Source organism: Scyliorhinus canicula, chromosome 3, assembly GCF_902713615.1.
Source record: "Scyliorhinus canicula chromosome 3, sScyCan1.1, whole genome shotgun sequence".
NCBI classification, from domain to species: Eukaryota; Metazoa; Chordata; class Chondrichthyes; order Carcharhiniformes; family Scyliorhinidae; genus Scyliorhinus; species Scyliorhinus canicula.
Genome location: NC_052148.1, coordinates 251,535,297 through 251,561,076, shown reverse-complemented (window position 1 = coordinate 251,561,076; position 25,780 = coordinate 251,535,297). Strand labels below are relative to the sequence as shown.

At 46.5% G+C, this 25,780-nt stretch overlaps 1 protein-coding gene across 3 annotated transcripts in view; it reads right to left on the bottom strand.

Annotated features, from left to right (window-relative positions):
• Positions 1–25,780, bottom strand: part of LOC119963430 (serine/threonine-protein phosphatase 2A 55 kDa regulatory subunit B gamma isoform) — a 341,572-nt gene that overhangs the window by 297,232 nt on the left and 18,560 nt on the right. Inside the window, exon 1 of one of the 3 annotated variants that reach the window (XM_038792544.1) lies at positions 21,569–21,590. The exons of the other annotated variants lie outside the window; for them this stretch is intronic. Within the exon in view, the coding sequence (XP_038648472.1) occupies positions 21,569–21,575 (7 nt within the window). The 5' untranslated portion in view covers positions 21,576–21,590. Of the gene's footprint in view, positions 1–21,568; positions 21,591–25,780 lie in introns of those variants that run through there. 3 annotated transcript variants of the gene reach the window in all.

The window sequence follows — 25,780 nt, the reverse complement described above, 5'->3', positions numbered from 1 at the left end:
GGTTGGTGCATTAACTCCATTACGTCCGGGTTGAAGATGTGGTGTAAGTAATGAACAACTCTGTGGCCAGGAGCATGGACTTTCGCAGACTAATTGAGCTGCTCGTACTCAACAAAACAGCGCAAGATATTATTCTGTCTCAAGAGTTTCACCACAAACTAAGTGATCGTCCTTTGCAAGGGTTAATCTTCAGAATGAGATTTTACTTGGGACAAAGTGTCTTGGTTGCTTCAACATTAAAGAGGGAGGAGAGCAACATCTGCAATTACTGTCGTCCAGGTAGCCTTGATAAGAATGTATCTCTGCCTATCCAAGATGAGATCATGAGATAGCGCAAGATATATTCCAGACAGCCGGATTATACTGGCAAGGGTTTTTTGTTTGTTTCCTGGGTCTTGCTACATTTATATAAACATTAGACAAGCAACTGTCCACTTCTAGATTGTACAGGACATGAATCTGTAGTGCGTAGTGAGGAGATGTCACGTGTACACCTCATTCACCGGCCTTACATATAGGCGCTTCAACATCGTGAGCGCGTCTGTGTAGGTGGGAGCTTCCTCGAGTTGTACAGAGATTCAGAGATTCGATGGCTCACCCGGGCATGGAGGAGGCTCAGCTTCTGATCGTCGGAGACGGAAGGCGAGTAGTAGGCTGCGAGGTAGGCCTCGAAACAGCGGAGCCAGTGCGAAAAAAATTGCTTTCGCCTCCGCAGCTTGCGGGTAGAGTTCCTGTCGGTCAGTTTTGAGGGCCAATTCCATTGTGGTGTTGTAGTCGATTAAATTGATGCAACCATCAATTCACACAAAACAAGGAGTTGAAGTGAACAGTGGCTTTAATCGACTAGAACAGTGCCTGCCTGCGTCTGCTCTGCTACTGAGAGCCGCCTACAGGGCAGCTGCTCTTTATACCTCCCCTCAAGGGGAGGAGCCAGGGGCGGAGCCCACAAAGGCACCAACATGATACATCACAGGTAATACCTTACAATGGTCCATAGGTGGAGCCCTCATGGGCAACAGCGTGGTACAGTTACATATATGGTGAATGGTTACTGCAATACGTTCACCACAGAACATCAGAAAACCCCCTCAAAAAACAAATCGAATTCTGGACTACCCCAACAGCCTGAGAAAATGTTGGTATTTTAAAGATTCGCTTTGATAAATTTGAAACAGATTTATTTACCAAAACTAAGTTTAGAATATAGGCAGCTCACCACTTAATCACATTGAAAGGAAATGTAATGGCCTTGTATAATGGCATTATCATGAAGCCAACTAAGCTTGACAAGAAAGTGCCCACTCCAGAGCACCACGAGTGGGTAGCATAGTCCTTTAAATATATCGGCCCTTAAATGGAGATTGTGCTGCGCAGCCAGAAATTTTGTATATTACAAAATTTCACATCTCAAACTTGCACTAGTAAACCTCCAAATTCCAGAAACTGGTGACAGTAAAATCCCAGAATGTACTCAAAAAGTAAAATTTGCAAATACATTTGGTGCCAAGATGTTCTCACGAACAACTTAAATGGCGAGTGAGCGTCTCAGTGAAATAATAGCCCAGGTCCTGTGGTCAGCAGTGAGCTGCGCTCAACTTTCATCACACTGAAACTTGCGGTAAATTCGACAGCCAAACCAACGCAATGTCCTCTCATTGGCTGCATCAGGTATGGGAGCAGCAGCGACAGTGCCTCTGGGTCTGCAGCCAAGACTGTGGAGAGAGTAAAGTCTGCACCATCCCCTCTGCCAAGTTGGAGTCAGACTCCTCCATGCTCCCCGATAGTTACTGGAGGCTTTGCCAGGCCTGTCAGTGCACCCAGCATCTCAATGTGCATGTCCATTTGGTGATTTCCCCCATATGTGCCACCCACTGAAGTCCTCATCTGAGTTCAATGCTGCCTCTGAGATCTGGCACATGAACCATCCTTTCACGCTGGCCTACTTGCAGCCCACTCTGGCCTAGATGATTCTCCACGTCCGATTGGAACTCTACACTGACCTCCAGGGAAAGTGCAGTGCCAGTATCGGAGCTGGTGACTCCGGGTATCAGATGAAGTGAAGCTTGTCAGTTCATTATTGCTGTACAGTTGCTCACTTTCCTCCTGACGTTCCTGTGTTTGAGCTGGCTTTCGAGTCTGAAGCAGGGGAAGGCTGTGGAAGGGAATGGAGCTGGGGTGGTAAGGGAAAGGTCCAAGGTCACACCATATGCAGCATGCTCATCATGCCAGATAGCAGACTGAGGGTGAACTGAGGGTTGAGAAGGGTTAAAAGGCAGGAAGCTGTTCTCAGTGATGATGGTTGATGTGGGCCCAGTTTCAGCCAGTCCCATGATGCACAGAACCATCTCCTCTGTTGGGCTCAGATGATGCAAGCATCCATACACAGACCCCCACCTCTGATCTGTTCTGTTCCCTTCCACTGTGTGCCAGCTTGCTCTGCAGGAGATGGCAGAATGTCTGTGTCCAAAGTGCGAGTGCTGCTGTCTGAGAATGAGACAAACACAGGACACAACCGACAAAGTGCCCTTCATCGTCCAGTACTTCCCCGGAGTGGAGAAACTACGACATCTTCTTCGCAGCCTTCAGCACATCATCGATGAAGATGAACATCTTGCCATGGTCATCCCCACATCCCCACTACTTGCCTTCAAACAACCGCGCAACCTCAAACAAACCATTGTTTGCAGCAAACTACCCAGCCTTCAGAACAGCGCCCACAACACCACACAATCCTGCCATGGCAATCTCTGCAAGACATGCCAGATCATCGGCATGGGTACCACCATTACACATGGTAACACCACCCATCAGGTACATGGTACATACTCGTGCGACTCGACCAATGTAGTCTATCTCTTACGCTGCAGGAAAGGATGTCCTGAAGCGTGGTACTTGGCGAGACCATGCAGGCGCTGCGACAACAGATGAACGGACATCGCGCGACAATCGCCAGGCAGGAATATTCCCTTCCAGTCAGGGAATACTTCAGCAATCAAGGGCATTCTGCCTCTGATCTTCGGGTAAGCGTTCTCCAAGGCAGTCTTCAGAACACGCGACAATGCAGAATTGCCGAACAGAAACTTATAGCCAAGTTCCGCACACATGAGTACGGCCTCAACTGGGACCTTGGATTCATGTCGCATTACATTAACCCCCCACCATCTGACCTGGGTTTGCAAAATCCTACCAACTGTCCTGGCTTGAGACAATTCACACCTCTTTAACCTGGGATTATCCCTCTCTCTGGATCTGTAAAGACAATTATCTGCAAATGCTCGCATTCAAAGTATCGTCTTGCATCTTTGATTTTGTCTATGTATATGTTTTTGGAACCTACCTCTTCATTCACCTGAGGAAGGAGCAGTGCTCCGAAAGCTCGTGTTTGAAACAAACCTGTTGGACTTTAACCTGGTGTTGTCAGACTTCTTACTGTGCTCACCCCAGTCCAACTCCGGCATCTCCACATCATGTCTGAGAATGTGGCATGGTGGATTTAGCGTGTGAGAAGCTATTGGGATGGTAAGTAGGACTTGTCAAATAAAGAGGGATCCATTTGCATGATGTTATTAGACCTCTTGAAGCACGGTTGAGGGCAGCCACCCTTTGAAGGGTGGTTCTCAAGTATTTCCTGCCCCGCAGAGGAACGTTGGCCGCTCCCCTTTTGCCCACCTCCCCCAATAATACCCTTAGCGATCCATCCATCTGTGTGGATCCCTCGAGGAGCCCTGGCTTTCAATTTGCTAATAATTTCCACTGCACCAATTTTTTACCACCTCCCCTTTAAGGGGCAGCCCGGCCTTTAAGAAAGAAAGAGACCAGGGTAGGGGAGTTGCCAGAGCTAGCTGAGAGTTGGCATCTGATGTCGGGTCAGACGGGGGCTCAGTCTGAGATACTTAAAATAAGTACCCTGCCGTTAGAAGTTCTTTTTTCCTTCCAACCCTTTGAGAGTAACCATCGCGGTAAAACTGGCAGAATCATCTGAAGTTAGTGATTTTAAATGCTTCTGACAAGTGGTTCCCAGCCCAGGGCATTTGTCCAGAGGAACATCTGGGCAATTGCTAGGTATACCCTCATGGGGGACATCCTTGAGGGATTCCCCAGCCCATCATTGGGGTTCGCCCCCCTCCCCCAACGCAACGCTGGGGAGCCAGGAAATTACGAGCACCTGATTTTCAGGATTAAATGCTGGAAGTTGCTGTCCAAGTCATAACATAATCATGGTGAGCATTGCTAGCCTCGCTGTTATTCTTACCAGATAAACCGGGCTAATGTGTTCGCTGTGAAGTCGTTGGTTTGGAAAATTCTGTTTGAAGACCAGATAGCGGACAGCTTTTAATCCTGGGAATAGATGCAAACGTTTTTTTTTTTTGCATCATTGAATGGCAATGCCAAACAAACAAAATGAGAAATTTCCTCTGGGTGCTCCATATTCTGGGATACAAAATAAATGAGAAACATATTTTTATAAGCATCTGCAAAAGCTCAGAAGAAACAATACGGAAAAGCAATCAAGGGCACATGGGCAGCTCCTTGTTGATGTCAGCTTCTATTATCGGAGCTCAGGGAGAGATGCATGGTTCTAGCCAGTCAATCTGACAAACTTAAAGAAAAGTGACAATTTTAATCAACCTTTGTATTGTAACAACATTGTGACCAGGGGCGGCTGTATATTGTCAGATTATTGCAATTCAGAATTCAATTTATCAGTAATCCCCATGTAACAGCTTCAAAGTGCAGCCCAAAAAACTCAGCATTTTCTTCACCATTTTTTTTCAATCTCTGGGAAATTTCTCAATCGAGTTCCTTACCATGTACCGATTCAGCACTTTTAAAAACACGGGGGAGGGAGCGCTGAGGGAGTGATGAATTTGGGAGAGATGAATTTGATTTGACGGCAAAGTTGTTTGGATCCCAAACTGTTGGAATGATTACATTGAGCAATCTCCGGATAACTATACCATAGAACTTGTGTGAAGTTTTGGCCTGCTTATCGGGGGAAGGATGTTCTTGCTGTGGAAGGAATGCAGCAAAGGTTTACCAGGCTGCTTCCTAGGATGGTGGGACGGTCAGATGAGGAGAGACTAAGTCGGTTAGGATTATATTAATCGGAGTTTCGGAAAATGAGAAGGGTTCTCTTGGGAAATTCAAATAGGATTAGACAGGGTAGATTCAGAAAGAATGTGACCGATGGTGGGGGAGTCCAGAACTTGTGGTCATAGTTTTTTTTAAATAAATTTAGAATATCCAATTCATTTTTTCCAATTAAGGGGCAATTTAACGTGGCCAATCCACCTAACCTGCACATCTTTGGGTTGTGGGGGTGAAACCCACGCAGACACGGGGAGAATGTGCAAACTCCTCACAGACAGTGACCCAGGGCCAGGATTCGAACCCGGGTCCTCAGTGCCGTAGGCAGCAATGCTAACCACTGTGCCACCGTGCCGCCCTAGTGGTCATAGTTTGAGGATAAGGAGTCAACCTTTTAGGACTGAGGTGAGGAGAGATTTCTTCACCCAGAACGTGGTGAATCTGTGGAATTCACGACCACAAAATGTAGTAGAGGCCAAAATGTTGTGTAATTTCAAGACAAAGGAGTTAGATATAGTTCTTGTGGCTAAAAGGATCAATGGATATGGGGGGAGGGGCCGTTGGATCAGGGGATTGAATTTCATCAGCAGCCATGGACATCAAGCAGGCTCGAAGGGCCGAATGGCCTCTTCCTGCTTCTATTTTCTATGCATGTTTCTATGTATGTAGTAGTTAATTTATGAAAGTGCAGATTTTGGAAGAATCATCCTTGTGGGAATTGAGATATTAGGGGTAAAATGCAATGTCGATGGGGTTTTTTAAAAAATCAGGTTAAACACTCCATACATAGATATAAGAGAAAATCAGGCAGAATGGTTACCAATTAGTTGCGTACAATTCACGATAGACCATTTTGCACTCTCACCAAAACTGAAGTGTACCTCCACTTTTTATAAAATCAAGACACAAATAAATCCTAGTGCAAAGAAATGGAGAAAAAAATCCCTTGATGTCTCCATGCTAGGTTTAACACAAAAGCTGTTCAGTATTCATTTGGTACTCCAACTGAGGTTCCCGAAGGTGGAGGAGGGACTGGTGGTGGGTTTGGGGGCTCCGATTGGGCTGGAGGAGCTGGCCAAAGGGATAGGGAGCATGCAGGGGGGGGAAGGCACCGGGGCTGGATGGTTTCCCGGCCGAATTTTACAAAAGTATGTGGATTTGCTGGGCCCATTGCTGGTTAGGACCTTCAATGAGGCAAGGGAGGGTGGGGCTTTGCCCCCTACGATGCCCAGGGCACTTATTTCCCTGATCCTGAAGCGAGACAAGGACCTCCTGCAGTGTGGGTCTTACAGGCCGATTTCGCTGTTAAATGTGGATGCTAAGGTGCTGGCGAAAGTCTCAGCCTCGAGAAGTGAGGATTGTGTACCGCAGGTCATTCACGAAGACCAGACGGGGTTCGTGAAGGGGAGGCAATTGAATGTGAATGTGCGGAGGCTCCTGAACATCATTATGATGCCGGCAAGTGAGGGGGAGGTGGTGATAGTGGCGGCGATGGACGCCGAGAAGGCCTTTGATCGGGTAGAGTGGGGGTACCTGTGGGAGGTGCTGAAGAGGTTCGGGTTTGGGGAGGGGTTCATCAGGTGGATCAGGTTGTTGTATGAGGCCCCGGTGGCGAGTGTGGGCATGAACAAGAGGAGGTCTGAGTACTTTCGGCTATATCGAGGGACGAGGCAGGGGTGTCCCCTGTCCCCCCTGCTCTTTGCACTGGCGATTGAACCCCTGGCGGTGGCACTGAGGGAGTCGAGGAACTGGAGGGGGCTGGTGCGGGGTGGGGAGGAGCATAGGGTATCGCTCTATGCGGACGACCTGCTACTTTATGTCGCAGACCCGGTGGGGGGGATACCGGAGGTAATGAGGATCCTCAGGGAGTTCGGAGAATTTTCAGGGTATAAGCTCAACATGGGGAAGAGTGAGCTGTTTGTGGTTCACCCAGGAGACCAGGAGAGGGGAATTGGTGAGCTCCCACTGAAAAGGGCAGAGAGGAGCTTTAGATACTTGGGGGTCGAGGTGGATAGGAGCTGGGGGACCCTGCATAGACTTAATTTCACGAGGCTGGTGGAGCAGATGGAGGAGGAGTTCAAGAGTTGGGATGCGCTACCGCTGTCTTTGGCGGGTAGGGTGCAGTCAGTGAAGATGACGGTGCTCCCGAGGTTTTTGTTTCTGTTCCAGTGCCTCCCCATCCTTATCCCGAAGGCCTTTTTTAGACGGGTCAATAGGAGCATAACGGGGTTTGTATGGGCACGTGGGACTCCGAGGGTGAGAAGAGTATTCCTGGAGCGGAACAGGGATGGGGGGGCTGGCGCTGCCCAATCTCTGTGGATACTACTGGGCCGCTAATGTGGGGATGGTGCGCAAGTGGGTGCTGGAGGGGGAGGGGGCGGCATGGAAGAGGCTGGAAATGGCGTCTTGTGAGGGTACGAGTCTGGAGGCGCTAGCAACGGCGCCGCTGCAGCTCCCTCCAACGAAGTATACCACGAGCCCGGTGGTGGCGGCTACCCTCAAAATCTGGGGGCAGTGGAGGTGGCACAGGGGGGAGTTGGGGGCCTCGGTGTGGACCCAGGTACGGGGACACCATCGGTTTGGCTCGGGGAGGATAGATAGAGGGTTTGCGGGATGGCACAGGGCAGAGATAAGGAGGTTGGGGGACCTGTTCGTGGATGGGAAGTTCGCGAGCCTGGGTGAGCTGGAGGAGAGGTACGGGCTCCCCCTGGGAAACGCCTTTAGGTACCCACAGGTAAGGGCGTTTGTTAGGTGGCAAGTGGTGGGATTTCCGCTGCTGCCGCCACGCACAGTACAGGATAGGGTGCTCTCGGGGGTGTGGGTTGGAGAGGGGAAGATTTCGGCAATATACCAGATGATGCGCGATCAATGAAGACAGAAACGAAGGAGTAGTCCGAATCGAAGTCTTTAATCTACAAGAAGTGTGCCCAGCAGCAGGAGTACAGAAATGACCTGGCTGCTGGGAAACACAGATTCTTATACTCTGCCTCGTAGGCGGAGCTACCTTCCTCTCGACCAATGAGAAGAGAACACTTTGGGCCAATGGGCAGCGAGCCTTCTACACCAATAGCAGCTCACATTCCTAGGTACCGTAATACCCCTAGTCATACTACCACACCAGGTGATGCAGGAGGAGCAGGAGGCCTCGCTGGAGGAGCTGAAAGGTAAGTGGGAGGAGGTGCTAGGGGAGGTCATCGAGCAGGGGACTTGGGCAGATGCCCTATGGAAAGTCAAATCTTCCTCTTCGTGTGCGAGGCTCAGCTTCATACAGTTCAAGGTGTTGCATAGGGCACACATGACCGGGACAAGGATGAGCCCTTTTTTTGGGGGTGAGGACAGGTGTGTTAGGTGCTCAGGGAGCCCGGCAAGCCACACCCATATGTTCTGGGCATGCCCAGCGCTGGAGGAATTTTGGTAGGGCGTAGTGAGGATGGTGTCGAGGGTGGTAGGGTCCAGGGTCAAACCGGGCTGGGGGTTCGCAATATTTGGGGTTACAGAGGAGCCGGGAGTGCAGGAGGCGAAAGAGGCTGGTATTCTGGCCTTTGCATCCCTGTTAGACCGGCGGAGGATTCTTCTTCAGTGGAGGGATGCGAGGCCCCCGATCATTGAGGCCTGGATCAACGACATGACGGGGTTTATCAAATTGGAAAGGGTGAAGTTTGCTTTGAAGGGGTAGGTACAGGGGTTTTTCAAGCGGTGGCAACTGTTCCTAGACTTCCTGGCAGAATGGTAGACAACAATTTAAATTTTTTTGCATTTTGTACTTTAGATTTTTGTTGTTGATATTTTGTGAAAACTTTAATTAAAAAATTTTTATTTTTTTTTTAAGTATTCATTTTGTACTGAGAATCAATAAGTACCAAAACTACTATTTGGTGTGGAAGAAAAACCAAAGTTCCTGTTTCAGAGTGGAGCTTGATAACCACCCAGGATGTGTGGGCAGCCTTGTTAACCCCCACAAACCAGTTCACATACCCAGAGTGAGCACTTACAGAAGGTAACCAAGGGTGCCTATGCTTGTAAATTCTGTGGCCGAACAGAAGACAACACCTTTCAAGATTTTTGGTCAAAGAAAAGCAATAAACCAAAAAAACTGAATACTAAATGATTTAGGGAAGTCCAAAATTTTACTTAAAACATGAAAGCGATTTATGCTTCTTGATGTTACAACTTTTTGGAGGCTATGCCCCCCCTTAACTTTGAAAATTTAATTTTCGAACTTTCAACTGACTGGAAACTTAGTAAATTATAGAACATAGAAATTAGAACATTACAGCGCAGTACAGGCCCTTCGGCCGCCGACCTGTGAAACCACTTTAAAGTCCATCTGCACAATTCCCTTATCATCCATATGTTTGTCCAATGATCATTTAAATGCCCTTAATGTTGGCAAGTCCACTATTGTTGCAGGCAGGTGAGAATCTACCTCTGACATCTGTCCTATATCTATCTCCCCTCAATTTAAAGCTATGCCCCCTTGTGCTAGCCATCACCATCCAAGGAAAAAGGCTCTCACTGTCCACCCTATCTAATCCTCTGATCATCTTGTATGCCTCAATTAAGTCACCTCTTAACCTTCTTCTCTCTAACGAAAACTGCCTTAAGTCCCTCAGCCTTTCCTCATAAGATCTTCCCTCCATACCAGGCAACATCCTGGTAAATCTCCTCTACAACCTTTCCAATGCTTCCACATCCTTCCTATAATGCGGCGACCAAAACTGCACACAATACTCCAAATGCGGCCCACCAGAGTTTTGTACAGCTGCCACATGACCTCATGGCTCTGAAACTCAATCCCTCTGCCAATAAAAGCTAACACACCGTACGCCTTCTTAACAACCCTATCAACCTGGGTGGCAACTTTCAGGGATCTATGTACATGGACACCGAGATCCCTCTGCTCATCTACACTACCAAGAATCTTACAATTAGCCCAGTACTCTGTCTTCCTGTTACTCCTTCAAAAATGAATCACCTCACACTTTTCTGCATTAAACTCCATTTGCCACCTCTCAGCCCAGCTCTGCACTTATCTGTCCCTCTGTAACCTGCAACATCCTTCCACACTGTCCACAACTCCACCGACTTTAGTGTCATCTGCAAATTTACTCACCCATCCTTCTACGCCCTCCTCCAGGTCATTTATAAAAATGACAAACAGCAGTGGCCCCAAAACAGATCCTTGTGGTACACCACTAGTAACTGAACTCCAGGCTGAACATTTCCCATCAACCACCGTCTTCTTACAGCGAGCCAATTTCTGATCAAAACTGCTAAATCACCCTGAATCCCATGCCTCCGTATTTTCTGCAATAGCGTACCGTGGGGAACCTCACCTCAAACATTCTACAGGAGGAACATTGCACTGCCTTCCCTGTCATCCCCTCCAGATAAAACAAGAAAAAGAAAGGAAGATATTCTGATATTCACTCAACCCCTTAGGTTAGAGGAGCTGGAAGGGTGGGGGACACTACAAGTGTAGTGTCTCGGGTTTAGCAACCGCCCAACTTATATACAGGTACTACACACCTTCCCAGAAATCCCCACAGCTGACTTCCGGTTTCCTGCTGCTCTGAAACAAAAAAAACTCCGAAAAAAGAAGTTAGTTAAAAAACAAAGGCCACTTCTCCTGTAAGGTAAGTTTTTAAAGCAGGAAACGTACCTTCCCGACAGACCCCTGGTTACTGCTCTCGCTGAAGAACTGAAGGCCGCTTCTCCTGAAAGGTAAGTTTTTACAGCGGGAAACTTACCTTCCCGACAGACCCCTGGTTACTGCTCTCGCTGCTACCCCGGAACAACTGAAGTAAATTTGAATTGAACTTTGTAAATTGAAATGAGGCTGAACAAATGACATAAAAATGCAAGGCCACCTTCCAAGGTGATGGTCAAGGAACAACATACAAGTGAACCTCATGGAACTGTGGAGAGAGATATTTCTGACAATCCAATGACCCATCGAAACTCGTCACTATCTGAAGACAGGGAGGTTAAAATGTAAAGTCCAGGATATGGAAAGAATGGCTGCCACACACAGACCCACCCAAAACCCCTTGAAGGTACACAATGGGTGAATTATAACAGGCCATGCTGCAGTCACTGTAGAGAGATTAAGAAAGTTCTCAGTACAGGAAACGGGCTGAATTGTGGATTCTCTAAACTTCACTAAAAATCTACCAGTGAGCCACGATCATGTAATAATTGCAACATTTTCTACATCTGACTGCATCCATGTAATCAGCTAATCTAAATCAGCCACAATGCTTAGAAATCTACACCATCCTAAGAGTTGTACAGTGCAGTAAATGCCCTTCAGCCCATCGAGTCTACACTGACAATTACTGCCACTAATCTTGCGCTAATAGCACTTACCAGCATTTATCCCATATCCTTAAATGTGATGGTGCTTCACGTGCTCATCCAAGTGCTTTGTAAAGTTTGCAAGGTTTCCGGCCTCCACTACCTTCCCAGGTGGTGCTTTCCAGATTCTCACCCTCTGAAAGAACTTTCTTTTCTCAAATCCCCTCGGAATCTCCTGCCCCCTCAACCAAGGGGAAGAGTTGCTTCCTATTGACCCTGTCCAAACCCCTCAATCTTATACACCTCAATCATATACCCCTTCAGCCTTTTCTCCTCTAATGAAAATCATCCAAGCCTATCCAGTGCCTCCTTCTAGCTCAGATGCTCCATCCCAGGCAACATCCTGGTGAAACTCCTCTGCACCCCCTCCAGTGCAATCGCCTCCTTCTTATAGTGAGGAGACCAGAACTGCACAGTAATGAGCTCTGCTGATCCTCTTCTTCCTCTGCAGTGGGGCAGCCTATCTGAGGAGTGCCAATACCCGGCAGGCCATTGATTGAGTTGGCCACACCCATCCCATGTTGAAACAGTTGGGTGTGAGGGTGTCCAGAGGGCCGGCCTGGATGGGCTCCCAGATGACCAGAAGCTCTCTGGTCACTCAAAGGACGCAGTGAGAACTCAGCAGTGTGAGCAGCCAGGAGCCTGTAAGTAGCAGCCTCTCTCTCCCCCTCCGCAGCCATGGCACCCAGGACCCACTTGTAAATACTGGCACTAATTTGCGCCTGTGAGACGTCCGCCCAAGGGGCAAAGCATTGTGGAGGGGCAGAGCATGAAATGTCCAAGCTATTAATGATATGAACATTCGTGCAAATGACAGTTTTGCATGGATCCGCCAGCGAGGGGTGCAAACTCCGATATCGCTGTCAGCGAGGGTCTAGAGGATGGTATCGGAATCGGTGCCGGGAACAAAACGGATTTTTTCCATTTTGTGCGATTCTCCCCTCCGGCATCACAGAGGGGAGAATCAAGCCCATTGTCTGTCCTGTTGTTCACTCAGGTCCCAGGTGCTCCTGCTGTGCCATTACCAGCTCACACTTCCGGCAACCTTTGTGGGTGAAAAAAAAAACGTGAAACCCAAACATGCACTAACGAGTCCAACTCGTGAGAAATGCCCTGTTCTAGCAAAATTAGGCTCAAAATATCCTTTTTAAGAACTTAACACTGTAATTGCGATTGATTTTGTCAGCATACCCTTCACTGGACAGAAGAGGGCACCATTTCACAGTCAAACTATTTGTCACTGCATGCAATGTCCGTCCATACGTCACTTGGTCAGATTTACTATTTTGTCCCCTTTTCTTAAAAAAATAACTTATCTACAAGAATCGTGCTGTTAGCACTAATTATTCTCATTCATATCTTCCCACGGTTTTCATTCTCCAATGGTTATTTCTGATGGGCCATAATTTCTCCCAGTTAAACCTCTGCCACACACCGAGTGACGTTTTCCTCGGCCACTCCCTCAGGCTGAACCAAGAAGGTCACAGCCTCTAGTACCATGCGGCCCAGGGTGGAGCGACAGTAACCTGTCCATCACAAAGACAGCCGCCCGCTTCCACCTCCCCGAGCATTGTCCATCCCAGTCGAACTCCTGCTGAAATCTTGCGCCACCTCTAGGTCCAATACTCTCATTAGCTGCCTCCACACCTCTACGACCTATGTATATACGTTCATTTAAAAGTATCATCCCGGCAGGGAGGTCGCACTCCTCTGTGATGATACCTCTCTTTGCTGACCTAAAGTGGCTCTCTGTCCCACAATCCCTGTTGTTATGGTCAGGTGAGAAGGGGTGAACTATTCAACTTCCTCGGCTGGTCACAACAAAGTTTGAAGTTTCTTTTTTCACACGGAACATGCCTTTTTCAAATCAGAATGCATTTAACTGTTTAGGTTGTGAACAATAAGGAGCCAATCGACATGGTTTCCATGGAATTATACAGAACAGAAGAGGCTCTTCGGCCCAGCAAACAACTGCACTGACAAACAACATTCTAATCTACACTAATCCCACTTCACAGCACTGGGCCATGACCTTGAATGTTAGGCACATTTAAAATGCTCATCCAAGCATTTAAAGATTGTGAGGTTTCCTGCCTCAAATACCCTCCCAGGCAACACATTCCCGCTTCCCTCCACCCTCTAGGTGAAAAGTATTTTCCTCAAATCTCTTCTAAACCTCCTGCCTTTCACGTTCAAATTATTCCCCCTTGTTTTTTTTCCAAAAATTTAGAGTACCCAATTCATTTTTTCCAATTAAGGGGCAATTTAGCGTGGCCAATCCACCTGCCCTGCACATCTTTGGGTTGTGGGGGTGAAACCCACGCAAGCACGGGGGAGAATGTGAAAACTCCATACGGACAGCGATCCAGCGCAGGGACCGAACCTGGGACCTCGGCGCCGTGAGGCAGCAATGCTAGCCACGGTGCCACCGTGCTGCCCCTTCCTCCTCGTTTTTGACTCTTCAACTAAGGGGAACAGTGAGCAGCACAGTGGCGCAGTGGTTAGCACTGCTGCCTCGTGGCGCCGAGGTCCCAGGTTCTGAGGAAAATATAAAAATGCAACATCAACCCTTCATGTTGTCATTCAGACATGATCAAAAATATAGGGTTAGAGTCCAATACAAGGAAAAATGTATGGTTACGGCTCCTTTGATTGTCCTTGGGGCATAATGTTTAAACACTGCAGCCCATTTAGGTTAGTTGGTTTATTGGATGGGTGGTTTCTGGTAGAAACTGATTTTCAAAGCGGGTAACTCCCTCTCTTTTGGAATGAGTGCGAGAGATCTGCCTTCACCCTGTTTCCTCTGCTAAAAACTTTCTTGGTGCCATATGTGCCATTGCAATCTTTCAAGTGGCTGGGTAGCCTTGCCTTGAAATACTTCACCCATTTTGTATTTCCAAGCGACTTTAGGTGTGTCTGTCTGTGTATATCAATATCCAGTTCTTTGCATTTTTAACAACTCTTCCTCAGACAGTCATGTGGGTTATAGGAAACATGGGCGGAATTCTCCGACCCCTCGCAGGGTCGGGGAATCGCCCGGGGCCGGCGTAAATCCCACCCCCGCCGTGGCCGGAATTCTCCGCCACTCGGGAATCGGCGGGAGCGGGAATCACGCCCCGCCGATCGGCGTGCCCCCCGTGCCGATCGGCGTTCCCCCCGCGGCGATTCTCCAGCCCGCGATGGGCCGAAGTCCCGCCGCTGACAGGCCTCTCCCGCCGGTGGGAATTGGAGCACCTCTGGTGCCGACGGGATTGGCGGCGCGAGCGGGCCTGGGGGGGGGCGCAGGGCGATCGGACCCCAGGGGGTGCCCCCACGGTGGCCTGGCCTGCGATCGGGGCCCACCGATCCGCGGGCGGGCCAGTGCCGTGGGGGCACTCTTTTTCTTCCACCGCCGCCACGGCCTCCACCATGGCGGAGGCGGAAGAGAACCCCCTATCGCGCAAGCTCCAGTGGTGACGTAAGCGGCTGCTGGCGCACCGGCGCATGCGCGGACCGGCGAAGGCCTTTCGGCCAGCCTCGACGCCGGGCGGCAGGCACCAAAGGCTATTGGCGCCGGTTTTGGCGCCGGCCAGCAGAGCGGAAACCACTCCGGGCGGCCCAACGCCGGAGTGGTTCACGCCACTCCTCGGCGCCGGGACCGCCCGCCCCGACAGGTAGGGGAGAATCCTGCCCCAAATTTTCAAAACGGTAATCCGTATATCTGCGTGACAACCTTAATATTAAAATGCTCATCTCCCCATATCTCAACAAGCTCCACCTGTAACCTCCCAGAACTTCCAGTTCTCAACACTAATACTGTATAAATCCTCCGCCTACTTCTTTCATAGGTGACAAACCTGCAGTTCCTCCCTGTTTGCCCCCAAAACACACACGCATTTCCACTCTGGAATTCCCTCAAGCCTTTCTGTTTCTACACAGGTTAGACTGCAAATTTCTAATGATAATAAAAAAACTCTTATTTTTGTACCTGTCTCCTAGCTTTAAGCAATTTCTGTGTATAGACGCCTAAATATCTGTGCACTTCCATACAGGATGGACAGCACAGTCACAGAGCTGTGATATGCTTAATGGTCAAATGCCCCCCTTCTAGAGGTCCCCATCATCATAGAATACTATAAGACATAGGAGGGCAGTACTGTAGCACAGTGGTCAGCACTGTTGCTTCACTGCTCCAGGGTCCCAGGTTCAATTCCCGGCTTGGGTCATTGTGTCTGCGCGGAGTCTGCATGATCTCCCCGTGTCTGCATGGGTTTCCTCCAGGTGCTCTGGTTTCCTCCCAGTCCATAGATGTTCAGGTTAGATGGATTGGCCACGCTAAATTGCTCTTAGTGTCTAAAAAAGGTTACGGTGGGGTTACTGGGTTACAGGGTCAGGATAGAGGAGTGGGCTAAAATATGATGCTCTTTCCAAGGGCCAGTGCAGATTCGATGGGCTGAATGGCCTCCTGTGCACTGTAAATTCTATGATTCATTGAGGAGCATAAGTAGGCCATTCAGCCCATCGAGTCTGATCGGATATGTTAATCCTCAACTCCACTTTCCCGCCTTATCCCAATAACCCTAGATTACTTCACTGATTAAAAAGCTGTCTATCTCAGCCGTGAACATCCTTAATGACCCAGCCTCTACAGCCCTCTGTGGTAAAGAACTCCACAAATTCATTCCCTTCAGAGAAGTAATTCATCCTCATCTCGGTCTTAAATGGGAGACCCCTTACTCGGAGATTATGCCTTCTGGTCAAAGATTCACCTACAAGGGAAACCAACCTCTCAACACTGACCTGCCAAGCCCCATAAGAATACTGTGTCTCAAAAAGGTTGCCTTCCATTCTTCTAAACTCCAATGAGTACAGGCCCAACCTATTCACTCTCTCCTCACAAGACAGTCCCTCCATGCCCAGGATCAACCGAGTGAATCTTCCCTGAACTGCCTCCAATGCCAGTACATCTTTCCTTAGATAAGGGGACCAAACTATTCACAATATTCCAGGTGTGGTCTAACTATTGTCTTAATATAATATTAACATGATTCCTTAATTTTTATACTCCATTTCCTTTGAAATAGCAGCCATCATTTAATTTGCCTTCCCTATTCCCTGCTCAACGTGCATGCTAGCTTCTTGAGATCTATGCACGAGGACCCCCAAATCCCCCTCTGCTATGGCTTTCTACAGTCTTTCTCCATGTAAATAATATTCAGCTCCTTTATTCTTCCTACGAAATTACATTTTCCTCCATTATATTCCATCTGCCAAGTCTTTTCCTACTCACTGCTATATCCTTCTGTAGACTCCGTCATCCTCACCACTTGCTTTCCCACCTATTTCTGTGTCAATCGCAAGTTTGGCAATCGTACATTCACTTCCCTTGTCCATAAATAATTATGGCCCCAAACTAGATTCCTGAGGATGCCCTCTCGCCATACGTTTCCATCCTGAAAATGCCACCCTTGTCAGATTCAAAAACAGATTCAAAGACTCATAGGGGTAGTTCCAGGAGAGTCTAAAGAAACTCCATGATAAGTTGCCCTGTATCTGATCGTTACCTTACCACGTATGCATTAATAAAATCCTGGTTTGGACAAGTCACCAGTAGTTCTGGAGATTACTTGCTCGACAAGGAACACCAAACAGTGTTCCTATGGTACAATGTGCAGGACATGTTGATAGGTCCCAGGTTCGATTCCCGGCTTGGGTCACTGTCTGTGCGGAGTCTGCACGTTCTCCCCGTGTCTGCGTGGGTTTTCTCCGGGTGCTCCAGTTTCCTCCCACAGTTCAAAGATGTGCAGGTTAGGTGGATTGGCCATGCCAAATTGCCCCTTAGTGTTCAAAATTGCCCTTAGTGTTGGGTGGGGTTACTGGGTTAATGGGATAGGGTGGAGATGTGGGCTTTTGTAGGGTGCTCTTTCAAAGAGCCAGCTCAGACTCGATGGGCTGAATGGCCTCCTTCTGCACTGTAAGTTCTATGATCTACGATCTATAAGGGCTGAGGCAGTCACCGATATCAGTGTTATTACCCGCACAGTGCTATAAATAAATAATGAGATATTTTCCTGTCAAATGAACAATATTGCAAGATGCTGTTGAAGTAAAATAGGTTTAGGGGGGGGGGGGAGAGAAGAGAGGGATAAAGGGGAAAGAGGGGGGTGGGGAGAGAGAGAGAGAGAAGAGAGGGATAAAGGGGAAAGAGGGGTTATAGGAGGTGGAAAAAGGAGAAGCACCACGCCAATGATTTCTCTTCCTGGCCTGGCTGACAACATTGGGCTGGGTGGACAAGGGAAAAACATTGATATTCTGCCTTTCACGTAACCTTGTGAATTATCCTAAACCTAGAACGCCTCAGCAATATGTTTATTCGACAAGTCTATTAATTCTCTCTCTCTTTGATCCTGTTAACTAACTCTTCCCACGTGTTGATGATATCACCAGGAGTGATTTTTCTGAAAAGAAAACAAGTAAGTTTTTTCTTGGGCGGGCAAAACATCAATGCATAAACTCTTGAAAATTAACATTAGTTTCAGATAATAAGCACAGAACCTTTTAAAGTTATGAAATCAAAGTGGCACCATATTCACTTGTATGGCACAGGTGATGCAAGACCTCTTTGCATATAATTCATTAATCTTTTCTGCAGTTCTTTTATCACCTTTCTGCACGTTGCTCGTCCAACAAAGTCCTATTGTGCGTTGTGAAGCTGGGCCTCCATTTAAATTCAAAGTTGCAACTGATACAATTAATCACTGCTTTGAGGAACCTAATTTGCAGAATAAAAACAGTTCTTCGCACCATAAAGGTGTAAACAAGATGAAAAGCACTGCTTTGCACAACAATGTTTTGCTCCGTGATTTCCATTCATGTACCAGAGATATGAAAGGAGGAATAAAATCTCAAGATACTAAATCGTCTACGTGTCTTAAATCAAAGCAACAAGGTTCAGATTCGACCTCTGAAAATACGTCTCCCAAGGATCCAAATATTCTCCTGTGTGATTCCCTGTCATGAAATTTGGAAACATTGAAGTGAATTATGCCACATCCCATAAAGAATATTTATATTAAATCCGAAGACCCAAGGAGAGCGATAGAGCAATGTAGATATTCAATTAAAATATTGCTCAACTACTGTGGAAGGGAAATTAATGAGTTGCCCACTTAGAAGCATGCTGGGAATGCTTGACTATAGTTTAGCACTGCTTTTGAACAAAAATAAGTAGGTCTGGTAACGTAAACAAAATACTGCTTAGTATTTTGGACTCAGCCTTATTATGATAACAAGTTGTTCTTCCGAAGGACAACAAAATGCGAAGTCGAATTGTTTTTAAACCAAGGGCAAAACATTCATATTTCCTCTTGCGTATATTCCGAAGGTTTATCTCTTCAAAGTTGTTTATTTCACACTATAAATATAATGGTTTTCAACAGTACAGAGTACAACTGTAACAGAGTACTGTGGAATGGCTATGCAGCCAGACCACGGCCCTCTCCGCAAATACTTGTGAAATAAATTTCCTTAATCGAACCTTGAAGAATTTGTCTTTATTATAATTTCCACGACAACTACATACCATCAAGGTTACATGTACAGTAAAAAAAAAAAAAATACGATGTGTTTTATAGAGCAAATTCTTTTTAAATCCTAATATTTTGCTTGCCAGCCATTACAACAGTCCAACTCTTGTGCAATACTAATTAAAATGGCACATGCATCATCAATCAAAATCAAAAGTGCCCACCTTTTCAAGTGACAAAAAATAATCTCCCAAATCCTAAGCAGATCAGAAATAAACTTTTCAATTAAATTATAATGTTGTTACTAGTATCAATAATGCACTCCAGTCCTTTCAGCACGCAGCAATGGAAGAAGCTTTGAGTGTACTAGTTGACACAGCATGTTCCTTCTCTAGTACCACCCCCTCATCCCGCTCAATGACTTGGCAGTGGAAGAGAGGCAAGTCGTCTGATCAAATGGTCCTCATATTTCTAGATTTGCTCAATACAAAATTATCTATCTCACACAGCACTGGTAAAATAAATGTTGGTTTTGTTTATTTGAAGCTGTGGTATAGATTGCTGAGCAGACAGATTTACTATAAAGATTTAACAGCTATTGTTAACAGAAAAGTAAAGTCGCAATTCCTTCAACACCATTTGCTACTGGCTAAACTGAATGCCCCACTGAATAATGTCTGCAGGTCACATGGTTACATCCTGGCTACTCGTGATATCACAACACATGCTGACATAAACTGTGGATGGTCACCCTGGCCAGGCTCACAAGCAGGCCCACTAAGAGGTCTTCTCATGTGCCTACTCCAACCAGGACCAAAATTCCAGAGTGTGGAACTGACATGCAGCCATAAATTTAAGGAGCAACACACTTTCCCCAATAAGTAATGACCTCACGTGTACATGTGAAACAGCAACTCACCTTGGCTATAGAAATTGCTGCAGTCTGGAGTCCAAAACCTATTTGGTGTTACTGCTGCATGTAGCACTCTCGACACCAAGGCCCTCTTGGGACAACCAAGTCTCCTGGGGTGGGTATTTATGTTTACTAATTTCACTGAAAAAGTGGATGCAAGAGGGGAAATGTCGTGGAATAACTTCAGCCCATTGAGTCTGTTTCAGAATCTGTGCCAGCTCTCTGCAGAGCAATCTAGCTATTCCCACCAATTCATCATAGAAGAATCATAGAACATACAGTGCAGAAGGAGGCCATTCGGCCCATCAAATCTGCACCGACCCACTTAAGCCCTCACTTCCACCCTATCCCCGGAACCCACTAACCCCTCCTAACCTTCCTGGTCACTTAAGGCAATTTAGCATGGCCAATCCACCTAACCTGCACGTCTTTGGACTGTGGGAGGAGACTGGAGCACCCGGAGGAAACCCACGCAGCCACGGGAAGAACGTGCAGACTCAGCACAGACAGTGACCCAGCCGGGAATTGAACCTGGGATGCTGGCGCTGTGAAGCCACAGTGCTATCCACTTGTGCTACCACGCTGCCATAGAATCGTAGAAGGATTTCACAATACTTTCAAGTTTTGAGCCTTCTACAAAGTTTGCAATTGTGTCCACTACACATCTGAATGAATATGGATCAAGAAAATCAGTGGACCCCACACAAAATCCTCAGGAAGCTCACTGTTTACCTTGCTCCAGCCTGGGAAGCAAATCTTCACCATTACTCTGTTTCCTGTCACACGGCTAACTATGGATCCATGCTACCAACGTTCCTTTTATTCCATGGGTTCAAAATTTGTGACAAGCTGTTGTGTGGCTCTTCATCAAGCGCCTTTTGGAAATTGCCATACACATTACTTTCAATACCCTCATCAAAAAACTCAAGCAAGTTGCTACATAATTTGCCTTTAATTAATCTACAATGGATTTTCTTAATTAATGCACACTTGTCCATGTTAACTTTGTCCAGAATTAATGCTTCTAAAATTCCCATCACTGAGGTTAAACTGACTCACCGATGTTTGCTGGATTTATCCTTACACCTTTTGAACAAGGATGCAACATATGCTATTCTCCAGTCCTCTGGCATCATCCCACTCCTCCCTACCAGGACTGTTAGAAGATTATGGCCAGTACCTCCATGATTTCTACACTTCTCTCATCATTCTTGCACGGATCCCATGCAGTCCAAATGACTTATTATGATTGAAGTACAGCCGGTCGTTTTAATACTTCTTCTTTAACAATTTTTAGCCCATCAAAAATCTCAGTTATCTCCTCTTTTACTATGACATTGGCAGCATCCTCTTCCTTGGTAAGACACAGGCAATGTATTCAATGAGCATATCAGCCATGCCGTCTGCCTCCATGAGTGGATCCCTTCTAAACCTCTCATCAACCCCACCACTCCTCTTACAACCTTTTTTTAAAACTTTTTTTTACATGCCTACAGAAGACTTCTGGATTCAGTTTTATTTTAGCTGCCAATTTCTTCTCAAATTTTCCCTTTGCCACTCTCATTTCTTTTCTCATTTCCCCTCTGGACATTCTATACTCAGCCTGGTTCTTGTAGAATCAAACAGACATCAGTCATGTGCACTCTTTTCCTAGTGTCCTCTTACTCTATCTCTTAATTATGCAGGGAGCTCTGGCTTTACTTACCCGACATTTCGGGGAATGGGCCTGATCAGATCATTGGTCGCTGTGTATCGAGTAAACTGCAAATGTGCCGACGGCTACTTTCGGATCAGATAAATGGCTGCTCTACCTCAAATGACCCTGGAAAGGCAAAGTATGTCAAAAAATTTGAACAATAAGGATTAAGCAAGCTGATTCATGCTGCCATTGTAGAGTGGCCACGCGAGTGGCATTTTTCATTAACAAGATGATGCAGTCAATTAAAAGCAACATTGGGTCAACACAAAAAGGCTGCGTCTGAATTTCAGTTCAAGTGTCACGTCAAGTATGGAGGCCGTAAGCCCCATTGATAGGGTGATCAAATCAAACAGCATGTTCCTTTCATTCTTCATAATAGGCAGAGAATAGATCATACACAACCTGCCTGCAGTTAGAAAATACCGGTCAGATGCAATTCCGCAGTTGGGCAGCACTTGGTGAACAATCAATCCTGAGTGCGCTTACAGCTACCGCAACAACCAATTTAAGGTAATTAGTCGAGAACATAATGTGGCTCATCTACCCTTCTGAGAAGCAAGAAACATTCATACACAAGTACCCATTGTCTGCAAACAGAAGTAATTTGCGTAAGCCCTGTGCTTTTTTGAATTATCCAGGAGCATGGACAGCGTATCGATTTCCGTTGTTTTCTCCATGGCAACGCCTTGGCCAGAGTCAACTTGCTAACCAAATCAGCACCATCTTCTCCTTGTACAAATTGTTGGATATTGCTGGAAAAAAACATGCTGTCAAAACTTTTCATCTTGCACTTATCAGGACAGGTTCACAAGAATACCAGACTTCCAAAGAGAATGACAGTTTATACTGCATAAGAGGGTGCTGATTGGTAGAAGTGCTGCCTTGGAGAATGTACCAGGGAACAGTTAACTGCCAAGCTTTTGTTTAAAATCAAACCAAGCGAGATAATGCTGTTTGGTCAAGGTATTGTTGTGGGGAATGAACTGGGAAATGGCTGTTCCTTAGCTTTTCTTTGGTTGAAAAAGACACAATACATGAACATGCAAAAAACCATGCCCTGTGTGAATATATGGAGCTTCCAGCATGTGCAAATTAGCCAGACTACAATCCGACAGCTAATCTTAAATTGCTTGCTAGTGTAATTCTTAGCTCAATCAGGATTGTGTAGTAGGTGTTGTTCAATCGCAGAATCACATCTAATGTTGGATGCTGAGTGCTGGGTTTTGCAAGCATAGGCTGGTTAAGTATAATCAGTACCTTGCCTGTTACAAACAGCTAAAGGATGTGCTGTTTGATGTGACACTGCAGATGTTGGGACGTAAAAACCTAGCATCACACCAGCACTAATATTCATGCATCACATTACTCAGTTGTGCGATAGGCAGAACAGCACTCTTGTTGCTACTGGTCACAAAAATAATAACTGGACAAAATTAAAAGCTCGGTATCTAAGCACACATAGCATTCAAAACAAGACAGATATTCTAGTTGCACTGATCTCCATCGAAGGAGACATGGCTGCAGCGTGACAGTTTGGGACCAGAATATTACAGGGGTAAAGGAGGGAGATAAAGAATCTAGTGGCATGGTGCAACAACAACAATCTCTCCCTTAATGTCAGCAAAACTAAGGAGCTGGTCATTGACTTCAGGAAGTGTCGTCCACACTCCAGTCTGCATCAACGGAGCAGAGGTGGAGATGGTTGACAGCTTCAAATTCCTAGGTGTACACATCACCAACAAACTGTCCTGATCCACCCACATTGATGCCACGACCAAGAAAGCACTATACTTCCTCAGGAATCTCGGCATGTCCACATTGACTCTTAACACATTTTTACAGATGCACCATAGAAAGCATCCTATCTGGCTGCATCACAGCCTGGTATGACAACTGCTCGGCCCAAGACAGTGAGAAACTAGAGTCACAGGCACAGTCCAGTCCATCACGTGAACTTGCCTCCCATCCAGTGACTGTCCACACCTCTCGTTGCCTTGGGAAAGTGGGCAGCATAATCAAAGCTGCTCCCACCTGGGATATTCTCTCTTCCAACCTCTTCCATTAGACAGAAGATATCAAAGTCTGTGAATACGCACTAACAGATTCAAAAGCAGCTTCTTGCCCACTGCTACCAGACTCCGGAATGGCCCTCTTATAGACTGAACTGATCTCTCCACACATCTTCTCTACTGTGTAGCACTACAGTCCATATGCTTAACCCTCTGTCTATGCATTTACATTGTGTATCCAGCGGGCTAAACAGCTGGCTTGTAATGCTGAAAAATGCCAGCAGCGCGGGTTCAATTCCCGTACCGGCCTCCCCGAGCAGGCGCTGGAATGTGGTGACTAGGGGCTTTTCACAGTAACTTCACTGTAGCCTACTTGTGACAATAAGCGATTATTATCATTATGTCCTATGTTTTACATGTATGGGGGTACAATCTGACTGGACTGTACGTAGAACAATACATGTACCTGAGTACGTGACATTTAAGAAGGTGCAGCCACTTAAAATGACATCCTGCAAGGGATGTTGGGAAAAGTGGTCAGGTTTTATGGACAAGCAGGCTGCAGAACAAATCAAAGTTGCAGCCCAGGCTTTGCAGATTTCAAACGATTTCACAGGTTGGTGCGAAAGACATGAGCAAAAGGCCATCTCCAGGCCACCCCAGGATCAATAGAACTGTAATGTTAATCACACTTGTTTACCAGACAAAGCGGCACCTAAATTATTTATTTGGAATGCCTACATGCATTCAACACCTTCCAGGCATAACCACTGAGTGCTCACCCCAAAATTGATGTGGCAGCCCCTGATTGGACATGATCGTTCAGGCTGATCGAGCCCTGATGAATTGACAAATGACCCAGTGACCGCCAACCAAAAGAGTCACGAAATTCAAACAGCATAAAAGTTACTGCACGTATTCATTCCTTCTCTTGAGCAGCAGTAACTAACAACGGTGACTTCCACTGGCCGACGAAGAAGGCCATCCACGCTACCAACAGAAGGAAGACCAGAACCAGATTGACAACCAACTAACAGGGACGACAAGACCGGAACTAAAGATAACAGGCCTGTATCTGCCTCGCACTTGTCGATCACTGCCAAGTTAAGTTAAGATCTTGAAACTATTGGCGTATAGTGTAACCTATGATTGGGAGTGTGTGATTGAATAACCAAAACCATTGTGTGCACATGAATATATATTGTTCTGTATTATAAACTGAGTCAGTCCACCATATACAGGTTAAGACCACACTGTGGTTTAGACAGGCACAACAAAAGACAGGAAACTAGGGAAAGGGGAGGGGTGGCAATGTTAATTAATCATTGTATTAGCACATTAGAGGGGATTGAGCCAAGTTCAGGAAACCAGGATATAGAAACAGTTTGGGTGGAGATAAAGGCAGAAAGTCACTTGTGAGAGTGGTGTACATGACCCTAACAGTAACCACACATTAGGACAGCGTATAAAGGAAGAAATTATGGGAGCTTGTCTGAAAAAATACAATTGTCATGAGGGATTTTAATCTGCAGATAAACTGAGATAATAATGGGGAAAGGTAGCCTAGAGGAAGAGTTCGTAAAATGCTTTTGGGATAGTTTCTCAGACTAGCATGCTCTGGCACCAGAGAATGCTGTACCAGGCCTGGTATCGTGTAACAAAACAAGATTATTTAATGACCTCATAGTGAATGCAATCTTAGGTTGCAGCGATCATGATATGATTGAATTTTATATTCAGTTTGAGGGAGAAAAGGGTGGGTCAAAGACTAGTATTTTAAACTTAAAGATTAAGTTACAAGAGTATGAAAGTACAGCTAGCTAAAGTGAACAGGCAAATTATGTAAAGGGTCAAATTAATAGAGATGTAGTGGCAGATATTTAAGGGCAATTTCAGAATACCTTCCAAAGGGAAGACCCACCATCCCTCGTTTTCCTCGGAAGGTCATGAGTCTTTGGGACACTCTTCCTCAAAAGGAGGTGGAAGCAAGAGTCTTTGAACATTTCTCAGGCAAAAGTAGATAGATTCTTGGTAAGCTGGGGGGGGGGGGGGGGGGGGGGGGGGGTGGGCGGGGAAGGTTCTCAGAGTTAGGTCGGAATGTGGAGTTAAGGTTACAATCAAGTCTGCCATGATCTTACTGAATGGTGGAACAGGCTCAAAGGCCTCCTCCTGCTCCTAGTTCGTACATTCAACATGTTACACTGGCGTT